The sequence below is a fragment of the Aulonocara sp. 'chitande type north' Nkhata Bay genome, linkage group LG7, assembly GCF_057382095.1.
Source record: "Aulonocara sp. 'chitande type north' Nkhata Bay isolate Kocher_YH1m ecotype deep benthic linkage group LG7, A_spYH_male_GT1.1, whole genome shotgun sequence".
NCBI lineage: Eukaryota > Metazoa > Chordata > Actinopteri > Cichliformes > Cichlidae > Aulonocara > Aulonocara sp. 'chitande type north' Nkhata Bay.
The window spans coordinates 55662856-55680795 of record NC_141350.1 but is presented as its reverse complement, the minus strand read 5'-3'; the positions used below and the strand labels follow the sequence as shown (position 1 = coordinate 55680795).

Sequence of the window (17940 nt, the reverse complement as noted above, 5' to 3'; positions counted from 1 at the left end):
TGTTAATAATTTAATCAGTTACATGGCCGCACCTCAGTGCATTTATGTTTACAGACGTGGTCAAGGTGACCAGCTGAAGTTTACACCTCCAGCAGAATCAGGCTCAGTGAGGGGTGACCATATGCCATGACCAGTTGGGGTGAAAGGAGGAAGACAGGATAAAAACACATTGTGGAAGAGAACCATAAATTAATAATGACTAATAATCAAATACAAAGAGGTGTATACACACATAGTGAGTGAAAAAAGATGAAAAATTGAACAACAGAAATAAAATAAAAAAATTTAAAAAGTGAAGTGGTCTGATTAGTCTTGATTTGTGTCTGAATTTAAAGTAAACAATATAAAAACATGGATCCATCCCACCTTGTATCAGTAGATGCTGGTTCATGCTGGTGTCGGTGGTGTAATGATGTAGGGGATGTTTTCATGGCACAGTATCAACTCTTTAAAATCAATATGAACAGTAGATAAATGCCACAGCCTACCTGAGTATTGCTGTTGGCCATGTCCATCCCTTTACAACCACCCATCTCCCATCTTTAGTGTATCAATCAGAAGCTAAAATCATCACAAACCCATTTCTTTAACATGACATTGAATTCATTGCACTCAAATGACCTCCACAGTCATCAGATCTCAATGCAAATGAGCATCTCTGGGATGTGGTGGAACAGGATCACAAATATGTGCAGCCAGCAAATCTGCAGCAACTGTGTGACTCTGTCATGTCAACATAGACCCAAATTTCTCAGGAGCATTACCAGTACCTTGTTGAATCTGTGCCATGAAGAAACTAAAAGCTGCTCTAAAGTTAAAGTCTTTGACTTGAAAACTTTTACAAGGGTACATTCACATTTGAATTTACATTGTGTGTAAAGGTAATACAAGCACTCTAAGACAAAAAGCACGGCCTCAGGTAAATAGCAATGTCATGTTTTAAGGTAATGCTGGTCATTTAATCAGTATCTTTGCTTAAGAGACTGGAGTGGCTAAACAATGGGGACGATAAACATTAACACGCAGTACTTTAGTGTCGAAAGAGTGATTACTGAAACGGTTTACTGTGAACATTTATAAGGTTTTCTGTGTTCTGTATGAACATTATGCAACCTGGAACGTGTTCATTCGAAATGTTTCCTTATTATGGTATTTCTGTATTACATAGTTGTAACTGTAATGCTGTATATTATGTGAATAATAAAACATAAAATAAAATATTCCAAAAGATCTTTAATCTTGTTTACCAGAGCAAATTAGGATATACATAACAAGTCTTAACTCCAATGTCTTGAACATATTAGGAAATTTAAGAAGCAATAATTAATCAGGCCTCTACGTGTAAATGAAGTGATATAACACATAAAAGAAAGATCAAAGCATACAGTGGGGCAAAAAAGTATTTAGTCAGCCACCGATTGTGCAAGTTCCCCCACCTAAAATGATGACAGAGGTCAGTAATTTGCACCAGAGGTACACTTCAACTGTGAGAGACAGAATGTGAAAAAAAAATCCATGAATCCACATGGTAGGATTTGTAAAGAATTTATTCGTAAATCAGGGTGGAAAATAAGTATTTGGTCAATAACAAAAATACAACTCAATACTTTGTAACATAACCTTTGTTGGCAATAACAGAGGTCAAACGTTTACTATAGGTCTTTACCAGGTTTGCACACACAGTAGCTGGTATTTTGGCCCATTCCTCCATGCAGATCTTCTCGAGAGCAGTGATGTTTTGGGGCTGTCGCCGAGCAACACGGACTTTCAACTCCCGCCACAGATTTTCTATGGGGTTGAGGTCTGGAGACTGGCTAGGCCACTCCAGGACTTTCAAATGCTTCTTACGGAGCCACTCCTTTGTTGCCCGGGCGGTGTGTTTTGGATCATTGTCATGTTGGAAGACCCAGCCTCGTTTCATCTTCAAAGTTCTCACTGATGGAAGGAGGTTTTGGCTCAAAATCTCACGATACATGGCCCCATTCATTCTGTCCTTAACACGGATCAGTCGTCCTGTCCCCTTGGCAGAAAAACAGCCCCATAGCATGATGTTTCCACCCCCATGCTTCACAGTAGGTATGGTGTTCTTGGGATGCAACTCAGTATTCTTCTTCCTCCAAACACGACGAGTTGAGTTTATACCAAAAAGTTCTACTTTGGTTTCATCTGACCACATGACATTCTCCCAATCCTCTGCTGTATCATCCATGTGCTCTCTGGCACACTTCAGACGGGCCTGGACATGCACTGGCTTCAGCAGCGGAACACGTCTGGCACTGCGGGATTTGATTCCCTGCCGTTGTAGTGTGTTACTGAGGGTGACCTTTGTTACTTTGGTCCCAGCTCTCTGCAGGTCATTCACCAGGTCCCCCCGTGTGGTTCTGGGATCTTTGCTCACCGTTCTCATGATCATTTTGACCCCACGGGATGAGATCTTGCGTGGAGCCCCAGATCGAGGGAGATTTTCCTTGTTTGAGGTGACCAAATACTTATTTTCCACCCTAATTTACGAATAAATTCTTTACAAATCCTACCATGTGGATTCATGGATTTTTTTTTCACATTCTGTCTCTCACAGTTGAAGTGTACCTCTGGTGCAAATTACTGACCTCTGTCATCATTTTAAGTGGGGGAACTTGCACAATCGGTGGCTGACTAAATACTTTTTTGCCCCACTGTACTTGCCCAAAGTGCTGACTTTAAGTAATTGAAGCAGTCAAATGAAATAGTCTTAATTGGTTTCTCTCTATATCAAGCTCATTTTTATTTAAATATTAAGTATTTGAATAAATATAGATTTGATTTTATATATTTTTGTTTCATTTTACTCAAAATTGCTTCATGTTCATGATGGTGAGAACTATTTGTTTAGTGCAAGCACAAGGCGAAATGTGTGAAAAGGGGGAAATGGGAGGAGCTGGTGTTTGTTTCCTTTCCTATTTTTGATTCTGGCAAGCTCATAAAGTCTGCTACCTGGTTCTGCTTTCTCTTAGCTCATCCTGTTGGTCCATACAACTGTAGCTACTCATTGTTTCTTCATGGGAACCTGGTACATTAATTTTAAGATACCAGTCATTGTTGCTACACAACAGCTAACAAGTGATGCAAGAATAACCGGTATTTCAGAAATTTCAGAAAATCAGAAACATACAAAAGTATGTCAGGAGTGTTTCCCTGTGGAGGTTTAGTCCCCTTCACCTTAAAGTTGACATGTGATCACTGTGAGACACCATTTATTCAAATGTTGCTTCTGCTCTAACACACTTTCACTTTGCTACATCCTATTCTGACACCAATTGCTACAGCCTTTCAATTTTTGAACATTTTACTGTAAAATCTTTTCTCAAAGCCCAAATGTGACTCAAATATAATAAAATAAAAATACCAGATTCACTGATTCTCTAGAATCTAAAATGCTTTTGGAGTCCAACATTTCTGACCCTGAAAATCTTCAAGGACTCTTCGGAAAAACTTTTTTTCTTTATTTTGTTTTTACATTCATTTTGGAATTTACTTTTTAATGCAGGAATCAAACGTAGAGCATATAAACTAAACTGATGAATTGGAGAAACAGCGCTCATATTCTATTTCATATCATTCACGCGCCACAATCCAAACTTCTAACAGTGAATCCCAAACCTATGAAACACCATTGGATTATTTAATGTCCTTGCAATTACAATAAGAACAAGCATGCATCTCTAGATGTCAGCAACATGACAAAGTAGACAGATGTGATCAGAAAGGAAAAAAGTGAAAAGAAATTATTGGAATATTTAGAACTACGTGACTGTTCGGTTTGTTCTCTACACATGTCTCACAGGAATACCATATCTTTTAATAGTGAGCAGCTAACATTACAAAACCATGTTTCAAAGTTTGTTAAAAGGGAGGAAAAACAAATTCAAAACTCAGTTTTTTTCCTTTCCCTTTAAGCAAGAATTGAAACTCTTGAGCTCTAGAGACTGATGTCTTGAATAACAGAAATAGAAAGCTTAACAGAAAAAGGAATCTCCTGGTGTGAGTAACAAGATCATTGGCATTTTGTTTGACTAAAATAATTAATTAACTACATTCTACGCAATCTACCACATTCTAAAACATAAGACATTATAAATTGCTCTTATAATGTCAATTAGTGCACTGACCACTGTTTAGATAACTGATCCTAGTGGGACTAGTCTGAGCCAGATGTGTTGAAATGAGTTTCCAAATATGCACAGTTTATTCTTTTGCTACTCCTGAACTAGCTTATCAAACATGTGGGTGGTGGGTCTATAAAGACACATTAAAGCCACTCTACACGTTTCTTTTTTAGGAGGTGAGATAACTAAAGCCTATCAACACAAACAGCAAAATCTCACAACTAAAGCCAAGATAAATAGTTTTAAAGTGCTATAATGAATATGTAAGGCACTATTTAAGGCCTCAAAGTTTAATCTAACAAACTACAACTGAAAAAAAGTCTGCTCTTTGCTGGAATAAATGATTCAAATACAAAGGCATGTCACATTAAGGGACCAGTGAAACCAAACTGAAACTCACTGTGAGTGTAATTTTGAGTCAAAACATGATTTAATATGAGCACTGGTCTACTGTAGAATTTGTTTTAAAAGTTAAAATAGATTCAAAGAACTCATGAAATGAAGTCGGTAGTGTGAGAGTGGGCTTCAATACGGTAATGTCTCTTGTGCTGTTCTGTCAATACCAAACTTTACCAATAAGTTATCTATGTTAACCAGAAACTTCAGGCTCCTCCCAATGTTCTTTTTTAGACCGTTTTCTTTAGCTCATTACGATGTCAGAAAGAGGAAGTATTCTTAATATAGTAATGCCTGGCACACAGTTATGGCTGTTAGCCCAGAAGCCCCACCTTCCTGCTGCATAAAGCTTCTACTTTGCTCACCAAGGCCCAGTAAGAGACAAAAACTGTTTCACAATCGTTCAAAACTTAAGTTCAAGAATAAATAAGTGGAGCTGGAAATGTGCAGAATAGGTACCCTTTCAACACTGGTGAGCCTTTTTTTTTTAAGTTTATTATCATTTTGTGCTTTTAGACCAGCAACGTCTAAGGCTAAAGTTAATACTTACAGATGTGTATAAGTAAAAACAGTGTGAAAATGATTTCAAATAAATTCATAGGGGGTTCAAAACCATAAAATGAACAACGAGAAATACCTTAAATACTCAGTGGATCAAATCTCCTCTAATCCCCCACCTGTTCCCTGTGTAAGGTGATTCTCATGCTTCCTTTAGGGAAGTGCAGCTCTTAGAGCGATGCCTGTGACCAACCTAGCGTGTAGGCAGATGTCTTCTCTGGCTGTATGCCTGGTCAGGTCCTGTAGGCATTAAAGCAAGAAGCAGATGACAAAGGACACCTCAGTGAAGAGTCAACAACTCTGTCCTTAATGAGGACATAATAATGAAGTAATGCTTATATGTTTAGTCATCCTTGTGATGAAGAGTGGATAATAAATAAATAATAATAGTAATACATTTTCTTGGGCAAGGGTAGGAAACTAAAACAGCTTGTTTCAGACAAAGTATGACATGGCAGGCTGCACCAAAGACCAGTACGTGAAATAAACAAGGATTATTTTAACTGTTAATCGTGTAAAGCTACTCTAGTAAAATCCAGTAATATAAACACTGAGCTGGCGATTACGATGATAAGCTGAGGAATAAGTGATGCCAGTCAATGTTCATTTGCAAAAGCCTCATTGCTGTTTGATACTGGGCAGGTGTTGTACTGGGGGGGGGGGGTTTACAAAGATTTAGTCAGTGAAAACAGCCTTCTGCATCTCATGTGAGTGAACCAAAAAAGTACATTTGCAGCCGTTATGACAAAAACAATAAGCTTAAATGTTCCGCACTACTGAGAAGTGCAGAGTAGAGATAATTCTCAGTGAGTTTGCCTCTTATTATGATACTTTTCACTTTAATGTGGTATTTTTGTCCTCCTCCACAATGATATAAAGATTTTTGCTGCAAAACAATCAAACTTTCAAAACAAAAATTAATTTACCTACGTTTTGAAAATAGTACTTTTTTTTCTGTGACAAATAACCTTTTAATTGCAATTAAAGTCAACTTACTGACCTCTTAAATAGCCCCTTAATGAACTCTACTAGAAACCTTCTGTCTAAAATAGGCTTGTAATGTACTCTGACATCTACTTTGCTTCACAAGGCTGCTCTACAAATGCTTTTACACAACCACACCTTGAGTAACTGCTTTTGTAGATCGCATGAGCAAATATTTTCCACTAATAGATTCGAGAGTTTCACTTAACGAAAGAGTTTTGCTCACCTCGTGAACTTTTAATGCAGCCTTGTGTAAACTGGAGTCAAAACCTCAAAGCAGAAACATATTTAACAAAAGGTTCATCAGAATACTTGATTAGGAAATTATGTATGTTATATGTTTACTTGTTTTATTAGTTTTATTATTATTAAGTTGAGAACATTACAACCCCATTTAAATAAGAAAAGAAAACTAAACAAAAAGAAAACCCCAAAAGGAATCCATTCAAGCATCAGTCCATCCATTCATCCATCCATGACCACATTAGGGTCACCAGTTAATGCACAGGGAGAGCATGTGTGCATGTGTCCACAATAAAAAATTGTAGCCTGGATGTGAACCCAGGACTTTCTTGTTTACAGTGATGGTGGGATGCAGCCAATGTCAAATTCAGATTTGATTATCTCCTCAATCCTATAATCACACCGTCTATGATGAGTCTGGTACTGATAGCACCGACTGCACTGACTGGATGTTGTAGGGTTGTCCTGACTGACCTGTCTCTGCAATGTTGCCTGGACATCTGGGCGGTGCCTTGGGTGTGGAGAAGGTGTACTGCAACCATAGGTGTATCACACTTCTCAGCCCGGGACAATCTACACTTCGGTACTAGTGATGTGAGTCCATCTGTTAGTTAAACCTTCACTTTAAGAGGAACAATGCAGTTTTTGACCTGGCCATGGAACAATGGGCCACGGCTTTATCCTCTCAAAGATGTTCAAGGGTGTAGGGGGGTTTGCCCAACCTGTAAAAAAGTCTACATATGTTTTGTGGACTTGGAGAAGTAGTTTTACCGGGTTCATGTGGGTATACTGTGGAGGTTAGACTTGTTTTCCGGTTAATGCTAGACTCCACCAGGGCTGCCCTTGGTCACTGACTCTGTTCATAGGTTTTGTGAACAGAATATCTAGATGTAGCCATATGTAACCAGGTGGAGGGTCTCCACTTTAGTGGCTACAGGATTTTACCTTTGCTTTTTGCAGATTATGTTGTTCTGTTTGGTTCTTCAAGTGGTGTGTGCGTGTGCAATTAAGGTTCAAATCTAAAGGTTCAAATCTAAGATCTACCCTTCTCCTGGGATCAGACATTCCATAAATCAAGTTCACTTGCTCTCAAACCAACTTTAATGGTTGACCGACTAACTGAACTGACTGGCATGAATAACTTCATTTCCTGGAACACTATACAGCAAAGCCTTGTTCAACTCTTCTGTACTGGTGCTCCAGTCAGTGACCTAGAATGCCTAAAAGGACTGTTGGCCTATCCTAATCCTCAGGGCCCTGTTGTTTAAAAGGTGTAATGCAGATAAAAATCATCTGCTTTCGGTTTTTCCTTGGTTTTCAATGGCTCACATAATCCGGCTTACTTTTGTCCTCATTATTCAAAAAAAAAAAAAAAAAAGAAAAAAAAAAAAGAAGGAAAAAAGAAAAAAAAGACGTCTAAAATACTGAAACATTTTTTCAAATATTACAGAGAACAGTTAGAACAGTAATCACACAGTACTTTTAAGTGTGTTTATTTCAAGTGTTACAAAGAAGAGCTCTGGTGGTAACTTTCTGTGTAACATTCAGTCCACTGACTAAACAACTAATAAATATAAACAATATGGCATATGAAGGTGTTCTTTAAAAAATAAGTTACACAATTTCAAAGACTATGTTGTCACAGATGTCAGGCAGGACTCTAACACAAATCCAGGGGCAGGTCCAGGACACTCCTCTTCACACAGTCTGTGACTCAGTCACACTCACTCAGTGTCTAAGGGTCAGTACAGAGAATAGAAACGTTCATTAGGAAAACCAGGAAACATAATGAGATACGATATGATTCACAAAGCGAGTTGGCGCTACACTAACCAAGGTGAGTACAACAACCCAGCAAAAACCAGCACTCCAGTGTGGCCTTAAATAATGGCAGGAGCAATCATGAATGATGAGCAGCAGGTGAGTGATGATGAGCAGGTGTGGAGATCGAAGCGGGGACCAGGAACCAGACGCCAGCCTGACACCATGTAACATAATCATCATCATTATCTGTCTTTGACAAAGACTTCTTTAAGCCTTATTTGATACCTTCTGATGCAGTAGATGCTGGTTCTACTAGAGCTGATCCACTGTCCACAACAAGAACAAGTGTGTCCTCTTCATTAGAAAGAACTGGATCAGTTTTCTCTACATTTGTGGGCTCAGCATCCCTTACAGTACTTTGAATCCCATGCAAAGTTTGTCAGTTTGCACCTCCAATAATATTAAGGACCATATCTCTGTAGTCTGTGCTCTGGTAAGATTTGTCACCAGTTTGAGTGTTTTTGGCTTCAGCATGGTCCCTTCTTGACTTGGCCTTCTTCCATCTGAATTTAACTAACTCTGCTGTCCTCCTAACACCCCAGCCCATTGTGACTCAGTCCTACAAATACATCATAATGGTTCCTGACACCCACCAGCAGTGCCAATGCTGAATTTATAGGACCAACTTGATTAGTTGAACAAAACACTTAAGAGTAATTTTGAACAGCTGCATCTCCCTAGTCAGAGGGATTGCAGGAGGATTTTCTGGGTCCTCATAAGGCTCAGGTGCATCATAAACATTATCACAGAGGGGAACATTATGTCTTGTGACAATGCTGTGAAGCACATTACAGGCAAGTATTATTTGGCATTGTAGCCTGTGGCTCCACTAGCAAGTAGCTGAGCAAGCAAAGGGCCTTTTCCAGAGAAATAGGACATGAAAGATTTGCCCTTGTTCCCACATGTCCTAACATAGTGAACGAATCCATCTGTCCATTTATGCTCTTCCAGGGCAGCTTCCACCACAGAAAAACACAGACTTCCCTTTCCCCAATCACCTGCTTTAGTGTATCTGAGGGAACACCAAGGCGTTCTCATTCCAGCCTTAAGAAATATAATCTCTCCAAATTGTCTTGGGTCAGAGCCATTCATAAATGATTGAACTCTTCATCCTATCTCTAAGGGAGAGGCCAGACACTCTTCATAGAAACCTCTTGTTTTCCGAAAATAAATAAATACATTTCTGTTTTAAAACAGAAAGAGTGTTCTGTGTACTATTTTCAAATCATTGGAATCTCTTTTAACGTTTTTAACTTCATTGTTTTTGCATTTTGTAATGCTATTTCATCAAAATACCTCAGCGAATCTGAGAAGTAAAACTTCTTCTTCTTCGAGGCTGAACTGTGAGGCTTGTTAAGAAATGATTCACTGAGGCTTAAAAGTTATTTCCATTAGAAGACTTCACCCCCTTGAATAGGGGCCAAGGGGTTTCTTTGGCTGACTTAACAGTGTACCTAATAAGACCAAGATGCATCACCACTGCACAAACAAAACCTCTTTTATATTTTAGAATCTGAATTAAGCTGACCTCATCTGTCATACCATGTGTGCTCTTCATGATGTGCAAAATAAACATTAGTATAACTTTTATGCTCAAAACAGAGCAACGCAGCCCTGGTAGAAATCAGACACCTCTCAGACATGTGGTAAGTGAGGGGCTACAATTTCATGTGCTATTTGAGGGTTTTACTGTGACCTTTTCCTGAACACTACCACTGCCTCTGTGTGCAGAAGCCTTAGCAGCTTGAATTGAGTTAAGTTCTTCTGGGAATAAGGGATGAGTCAAAGAAACTACACTTTCTAACACATAACTCATGTTTAAAAAGCAAAGAGGGAAAAGAACTAATACTCTAAAGAAAAAAGTATGTGTAGAGAACAATGACTGCTTTGTTTAAAAAGAAATTAAGAAAAACTAAGAAAAAAAGAAAAAGTACTGAAAAGTAATTGTGGGTTAAAAGGAAATGATTTCAAAGGAACTGCAGACCAGAAACATTAACACTTTTCTTACAGGAAACTAAAATTGGCACTTCACTTGTCAGCATTCGGAGTCTGAGCCCATGTAATACAGTTACTGGGAAAGTTAAAATGAGCAGTGTGCAAGTCATACAAACCTTTAACCAGAAATATGGAGAAAATTGTGACATTTCTGGGAAATACTGTTTCTGAGTTTTTATGCACTACTAGGCTATGCACTAGGAATTAGTAGTAGAGGGCTGAAGTAGTTACATGAGATGTGCCAGGTTAAGTACATTATCTCAGCAAAGCACTATGGGGATCAAATCCTCAGATGTCAGTGGGAGTGAAATATTATTACAGCTTATACAAAGGGAAGATTGTGAAAACTGTACATTTTGTCAGAGACATTCTTTCAATAGACACTCTGCATACCTTAAGATGAGTCATATTATGCACGAACTTTCTGTTTGGTAAGTATCGTTTCTGCATAATGCTCAAACAGGTTACAAGTACTAGTTTACTGGTTTACAGCTTACACAGCAGCACTGACAGCCAATCAGCATCTATAAATTGTCATTTGAAATATGTTCATAACACAGTCTGACCACAAAAAAAGAAAAGAGTAAGTGACTGTTAGACCTTTATCTAGAGTGATTAGATTAGCACATTAGAACAAACAATAACAAAAAGCTTGTCCATTAGTCTTTTACGGACTCCTTTCATCTGTGTGTTTCTGGTTGGTTTGCATCGTATTAACTGCTGTTGCCAGTCTGCACAATTTTTTTGTAACTGGCATTCCTCAGCAGTATATAAGGATTTTCTCCCAGTTACCTGCTGTCAGAAACCTGTAAGATATCATGGGTTAATGCCGAAACAAGTCAGTTTCCACAGTAACATGAGGGTTGTTTTGGTGTTGTTGCTGATTGTGTCAGTGATAGATTTGCAGAAAAAAAACAAGCTTCTACTTGTCCTTACATGTGTAGTGTTCTCATACGGGTCATTTTATTCATATGCAAAACTGGAACATCCCATAAAGTCTATGATTTACTGTAATTGAATAAGCTTTCATGACTCCATCTGTGACATGCTCAATGTTCTGTAAATAAATGATGTCGTTAAAGATGAGCAAACATAGATTAGATGTCAGATTGTTTCAAAACATCAACACAAATCCAGCACAATTGCTTCAGACTTTCCATTGTTTCAGAAAGCCCTAGTTTGCCCATCTCAATTTGCAGGTAACTCAAGTCCAGCCAAGGCACTGAATCAACTCGGAGCACAAACAGGAGAACAAGGTCAGGTAACGAAGACACTCATAAGTTGAGAACCTGATTACCACCACAAGGGTGAAGATGAGCTGGCAAGGAGTAAGGTTTCTGCTGACCCTTTTACTCCCATAAGTGATGTGATAATGGTAAGCAGGCTGGCTGAAAGTGGGTCAGCGCAATGCACCAGCGCCTGCCCAACTCCACCTAAGAATCGAAAGAACAAGAAAGAGAGACAGTGGATGCAAAAGAGAGCAGTCCTGCGAGAACCATGACAATCTGCTCTTCTCCTGTTTATGTTCTCAAGGATGAAATCTCGACAATAGGAGCCTCGTAGCTCAGTGCTAATTATAATTGTAAACAACCATGGTTGATTTATGTGAACCACATTTTTTTCAAGTTATTGTTTTGCTCAGAGTTGTGGTAGCTGCAATATGTTCCTATGTTTATCCACTGCTGACATTTGTAAACATGTAAATAGAGCTCAGATAACAATAGAGATCCTCTTGAGATAGCCTCTTTTTTTTTTACTTTCTTGTGTGCATATCGATTCATGTTGCAGTAATGCTTTAAAATGAATAACCATTTAAGGTATTTCAGTACACAATCCCAATTGTAGCAGAACTTTTTTTTGCAGTGTTCATTTCCTGTCTATCGTAAAACTCAAAACATCTGTGTGAAAGCAGTAAAGAAAAAAGAAAAGTATAAACTGTAATTAAAAGAGGCCACCCTTTATTTAGAGTCTTTTGACTATTGTGGTTTTTGTTTTTGCTGTTTTTTGTTTTGTTTTTTTTCCCCAACCAGGCATAACTTTTGGGGTGGATCTGAATGAGAAACCAAGCAACGATCCATGCTCAGTAGTACTAGCTATAAATAACAGAGTACGCCCATTCTGAATCATGTTGTCATTTTTCACTTTATTTGAGGACCATAATTTGTAAAATGAACACCTTGTTGTGTTCAACTCAATTCAAGCATCAAAGACTAGAAAATCACAAGGAACTATTTAAGGACATGTTTAAAGCAGGTCACTTGATAATGCCATATCAGATGAACATCGGGCTTATTTCCCCATCAACAGGCACATACTGCATTTGTTTCCTCCATGACCTTTACTTTTATAACCTAACAAGTTCTGTTAATCTTTTATATACAGTCTAACACTGAGAGGCTGTTTATTTTTCCAATTTACGTTATAGTTTGATGCAAACCTGCATTACATATATAGTTGGAATCAACCCTTACTAAAGCAGCTTGTATCCATCAACCAGTTGGATTGTTGCAAACAAATTAGCTCTCGATTAATTTGTGAGGAATAGATGACCTCTCCTCTGTTTTACACAGTATTCTGTGTAAAAACCAATCCAGTGTGTTCCATTGCATTTCATGGAAAAAGGGGCTGTCCAGATAGCATGCTGTGTGTTGAGGAAATAATATTTTGTTATTATAGTTTGCAAGAGCACCATCAGAATGATCCAAAAACTGAATCTGTAGTAAAACTTTAACACATGTATCAGAGGAAAAGGGAATCCGTCAGAAACAGGCAAGAGCATGTTAGCTTTTAAAATGTAACCAGTCATTATTGTATAATTACCTCTCATTACAGTTTCATTCAACCAATTAACAAAAACAAATATTATCCCTGTTTTCCCCATTCACAATGAGAAGCAGACGACTGTTTCTGCTAAGACATGTTCCTCGTGGGTGTGTTTTTTGTAAACTGGACTTTTCTGTGAAGACAGAAATCTAAGAAATAAATCTCTTAAAAACTGAATACATAAAAAAATACATAAAATTTATAGAGCACTTTGAGTACTCCGGGAGAGTAGAAAAGCGCTATATAAGAATCAGTCCATTTACCATTTACCATAAAACCAACATTATCTTTGTAGATAAACAAGTGACTCAAGTGAGACAGAAACACCCTGAGAAAAGAACGGAGCTCGGCAGCTTTCCTTAAACAAACGACGTTGCAACATATTAGAGCTGTAAACACCATTTTCATATCTCAACGCTGCATTTTGTCTTTCCCACTTAAACTTTTGTTTCTAAAAGACCAGAAAACAGTGATTAGTCCCCTTCGCTATTACTTATAGCTCATTATAATTAATCAATTATGTTGATTTGTAACTTCAAAGATAATGATGTATAAGAAATAGCAGTCAAATTTGAAAAATCACTGAAAGAACATAATATTTGTTCCTGATCCATTTTAGCCATCGTTTAACCTTTACGACAAGTCAGTGATACTGATTGAAATAACTTCTGCTTTTCCTTCAGCTTCTCCTCAAGGCACTGAATGAGTACAGGGTCCACTTTGGGGTCAAACTTATTGGCAAACCAGTGGCCATAGTTCAGCAACCAACGCATTTCCGCAGCACCAAATATACAAACGCTGCGAACGTGTGTCCCTGTGCACGGTGGGTACAGCTGCTCCTCCAGGTACTGCCACTTCACCAGCCTGGTTTTGCTCATCAGGTCTGTGATATCAGGCTTGGATCTAGCCACCTCTCCAGGGACACCTGGCAGTCGCACAAGTGTTGCCCAGAAGTGTTCATCTGGGGAGTAGGTGTCCTCTGACCAGGACAAAAAATCTTTCACTACACCTGAGGCATTCATATGCTCAATGAACTTCCGGGAAAGCACAAAGTAGGCATTTCCAGAGAACACCTCAATATTGTGTGGTGGTGGGTTCTTTACATACTCTGTTTTCACTGGCAGTTTTTGATATTCAAAGCTGGCATCTTTCAGCTCATAGTGAAAGGTGAACCGTTGTTTCTTAGCTGGTGTGGGTCGGCTCGTCTCTAGCATGTTTCTGCCATTCAGTTGCTTTAGTTCTGACACTAGCTCCACGTTGGACTTGAGAGGGAAGTCTTGGCCACAGAGGTTGATGACATACTTCCACTTGACTTCTGAACCCAAAAGGTCAGACAGACAGTTGAGATCAGCCTTTAATCGGCTAATGCTTGCATAATATACTGATTCTTTCTTGCTGGTAATGAAGACATTGGGCAGACACTGGGCCAAACCCCCCATAGCTGATATGAACTGAGCAGAGGACTTTTGATCATAGTGGATACAGTAGATATTACTGGGTGAGTACAGTGCATTGATGAGTCTCTCTACCATCCAGGCAGATTTATGCACAACCAAAGAATAAGCAATAGGAAAGTCTTGCTCCTCTTCTGTGGCACACACATTATCATAACCCCTGTACTTTCTGAATAAAGTACAGTTAGAGGTAAGATAAGCTAGACTTTCATCTTTAATCTCCACAACGTCTTTCTTTTTGATCAGCAGAGATTTCCCCACCTCCACTGGGTCCATGTCATAAATAGCAGAGCAATCAATATTGTACTTGGGAATTATCTGCATGTCCGTACCAATATGTGAAGGTTCAGTGATGTAGCTGTGCTTGACACAGACCAATAGCAGGATGGATATAGTCAGCAATGACAGGAGGGAAGGAAGGAACTGCTTTCGTCTTAGTCGCAGCGATAAACATCGCATGGTCATTCTGTAGTGAGAGAAAACACAACATGAAGGAACATAAACCCAACTGATAATGTTATTCTTCAGAAATACCTAACCACCTTAAAAAAATGTTCAGTTTCTTTTAGAATAGGGTTACTCCATATTTGTTTATTTTGCAATAACTTTAGCACATCCAGTGAAGCCTTGCAAAGACAAACAGATTCAATAGAAGCTTCTACCCACAGTCTGTCAAACGTACCCTACCTACACCCTGATTGAAGGTTAACTGTGCTGCTAACACTCAAGGACACTCGCACTATATTTATAAACTGTATTTATTACAGTATAACATACATAAACACACACACGTACGTACGTACGTACGTATGTATGTATGTGTGTGTGTATACAACTTGTGCATATCCTTTTTGTGTACATTCTCTGTGCTCTCCATTCTGCCAATGGAGAGATGACAACTGTGTTTCATTGTTCTGGTAACAGTGACAATAAAAATCTTTTCTTATCTTATCTTGTGTTACCTTCATAGAAATGTGACAAGTGTCCAAAAGAAAGAAAGTGTCACTTCGTAACGCCAATTGCACAAGATTTGATACATGAGTTTGTGAGACTTCATCACTTTTTCCCTAACAAAACTGATTTTAATTTATTTTTAAGCAATAAATAGATGTGGCAAAAATTATACAAATGCATACATATATATGTAAATTTACATTCAATTGATTTTTTTAATGGTGGGAAGGTTCAATAAATTCTCTGGTTTTAAAAAAATAAAATAAAAATTCTATCAAGAATTATTTACTTAAGAATTTCTGAGGAAACACAGAATCAGATTTCACCAACTCCTAAGTACGCTTGTAATATAGTGTATTATCTTACTTTTTTTCATTGATTGTACTTATTTGTGTTTTTGTATTTCCTTCATATATCTGTACCTGAGCTGAGGTGACGCAAAAATTTCCCCGTTGTGGGATTAATAAAGTCTTATCTTATCTTATCTTATCTTAATACTTACAGTTTCTACAGTACAAAGGTAACATTTTGCATTTCTTTATTGTATATGCGGACGTTATTATTCACGAAATAAAACAGAAAACAGGGTCTTATTCAGATCTGACATATATGATTTTTTTTCTTTATATAATGAGAAGTATACAACACACAGAGAGACATCTAATTGCTATTAAAAATACCTTTACGTTTGGAAATTTAGTTTTACAGATTTCACATGGATATAGTTGCCTCATTGTCATTTGCTTTAAAAATTCATAGGCCTAGTTTTAAAAAACAAAACAAAAAAACCCCAACATCTCCCGATTCAAAACAGGAGATATTCGTCTGAAATTTATAAGTGTGCCCTTAAAAAGAGTGACCAAAACACAAAGGTGACGTGAATATACACTAGAAAAGAAGTTAAAATGAGTTATCCAATTCAGAGTGGACGATAATAAATAAATAAATAAATAAATAAGATCAAAACAGCTTATTCCAAACTTCTAAACGTGCGATCTGTTTATTGTTGTTTGAAGACTATCATTGCAAATACCTTCAATAAAAACAACGGAACACCACAGAATATATAGCTTATATGATCTCATCTCTTTAAGCAGACAGAAAGAGACAGAAGTGAAATTGGGAGGCAGTTGCCATCTATGATATAGCAAACGGGAGAGCTAATTTAGATGTGATGGATACCTTCCATACTGTGAAAAGCCCTCACCTTGCTCTTCACGCTGGTGCCGGTCTCCCCAAAAGACCTGGCAAGCAGTTTTTAAACCTGAAAGTTGTCAAAACGTGGGTTCAATGCAAATGTTCCGTCTTCGCTGCTTCGACAGTAAAACTTCGACTCACAAAAGTGAAGAATGAAAAAAAGGAAGAATGAAAACTTACCTGTCAGAAAAAAGAGTGGGCATTCGTCTTCCCTGCCCTTCCACTTTTCCCACACTGCTGTCGCGACATCTGTGGACAACGCAAACTTGAATGTCTGATTATACGTTGTTAATCAGTGGAAACCGTGTTCAGAAGAAGCGCGACAAGCTGTCATAACCGCGCTGAGCTGAGGACCACAGGACAGAGAAATAACCCGGAAAAGAGGGAGGGGTTCAGGAAACTAATTACAGCTCAAGTAAAAAAAAAAAAAAACCGAAAGAAAGAAACGAACTGAAAAGCAAGAAAAAGCAGAAAGACGTGTTTTGTGTGTAATCATTGGTTTGTCTCTGTAGTAGGTAAAAAAACAAAACTTTTTTTAAGAGGGGGGAAGGAGCAAATAAAAAATGGTTTCCCCTGCAAATGCGCTTTACTGAAACGACTGCTTCCTGAACAAACCTGGTTAAAATAGTTTGAATTAAAACCCCGTGTCTGGAGTCATCTGAACTCACTAAGGGAAGGGTGAGAAGGAAGAGAGCTGTACCAATCGTGGGAGCTCTCAAGACTTAAAACTTGGAGGTGGTGTGTGAGAAAACTCAACAGTGAGGTCATTTCTATGTTTTTGGGGGGTGGGGGGTGGAGAAAGAATAAAAAAAAAATCAATCTACGACGGTCGTTCAGTGACTTGGCTTTGTTCTGAAATAACACAATCCTGATTATCTCTTTATGACAGAAAAGCAAACTAATTCTTCAAAAGAATTCTAAGATACTGGCTTAAACGCATTTAAACTATAATCAACCTATTAAAACACACGTGAAAATTCTATATGCTACCTACACGAGTGACTAATATGAGCCAGGTTGGAATGTAGATTGGTGATTTTGCTGGGTCATAAATGTCAACTCAAAGTCATGCAGATTGGTTATTATTATCAGTAATGCCATGAAAGTCATACTTAAATACACCATGCAAAACAAAAGTCCAGGCATTTGTTGAAAAAAAAAAAAAAAAAGCATAGCGTGCAGGTGTGCAGGCATATTGGTCTGAGGTGTGTCTTTTGTTTCTTCTCTCTTCAAGTTGGTTTTATGAAGCTAACCTAAAAAAACAAAAACACAAAGAAACTGAAAGAGACACCGGAAACCACTTTCGTTTTTTGTTTTTTTTTTAGTTTTACATGTGACACAACTAACAGAGAGCCATTAAACCCAGT

At 38.1% G+C, this 17940-nt stretch overlaps 1 protein-coding gene and 1 long non-coding RNA gene across 2 annotated transcripts; both read right to left on the bottom strand.

Moving 5' to 3' along the window:
• Positions 1 to 7722: 7722 nt before the first annotated feature.
• On the bottom strand, positions 7723 to 8701 carry LOC147326307 (uncharacterized). The gene is made up of 3 exons (XR_015130601.1): positions 8376 to 8701; positions 8160 to 8304; positions 7723 to 8061 (listed from the first exon to the last, which is right to left on the bottom strand). It is a non-coding gene; the product is annotated as an uncharacterized LOC147326307 (long non-coding RNA).
• A 3345-nt stretch (positions 8702 to 12046) lies between these two features.
• Positions 12047 to 17212, bottom strand: LOC147326306 (beta-1,3-galactosyl-O-glycosyl-glycoprotein beta-1,6-N-acetylglucosaminyltransferase 4-like). The gene is made up of 3 exons (XM_086301432.1): positions 16754 to 17212; positions 16584 to 16640; positions 12047 to 14888 (listed from the first exon to the last, which is right to left on the bottom strand). Exon 3 carries the CDS (start codon positions 14885 to 14887, stop codon positions 13595 to 13597), a length of 1293 nt encoding a protein of 430 aa, XP_086157558.1. The 5' UTR covers position 14888; positions 16584 to 16640; positions 16754 to 17212; the 3' UTR covers positions 12047 to 13594.
• Between the last annotated feature and the right edge of the window lie 728 nt (positions 17213 to 17940).

Excerpts from the sequence above, each read along its gene's own strand:
- LOC147326306 (XM_086301432.1), bottom strand. The coding sequence starts at position 14,887 with ATGACCATGCGATGTTTATCGCTGCGACTAAGACGAAAGCAGTTCCTT.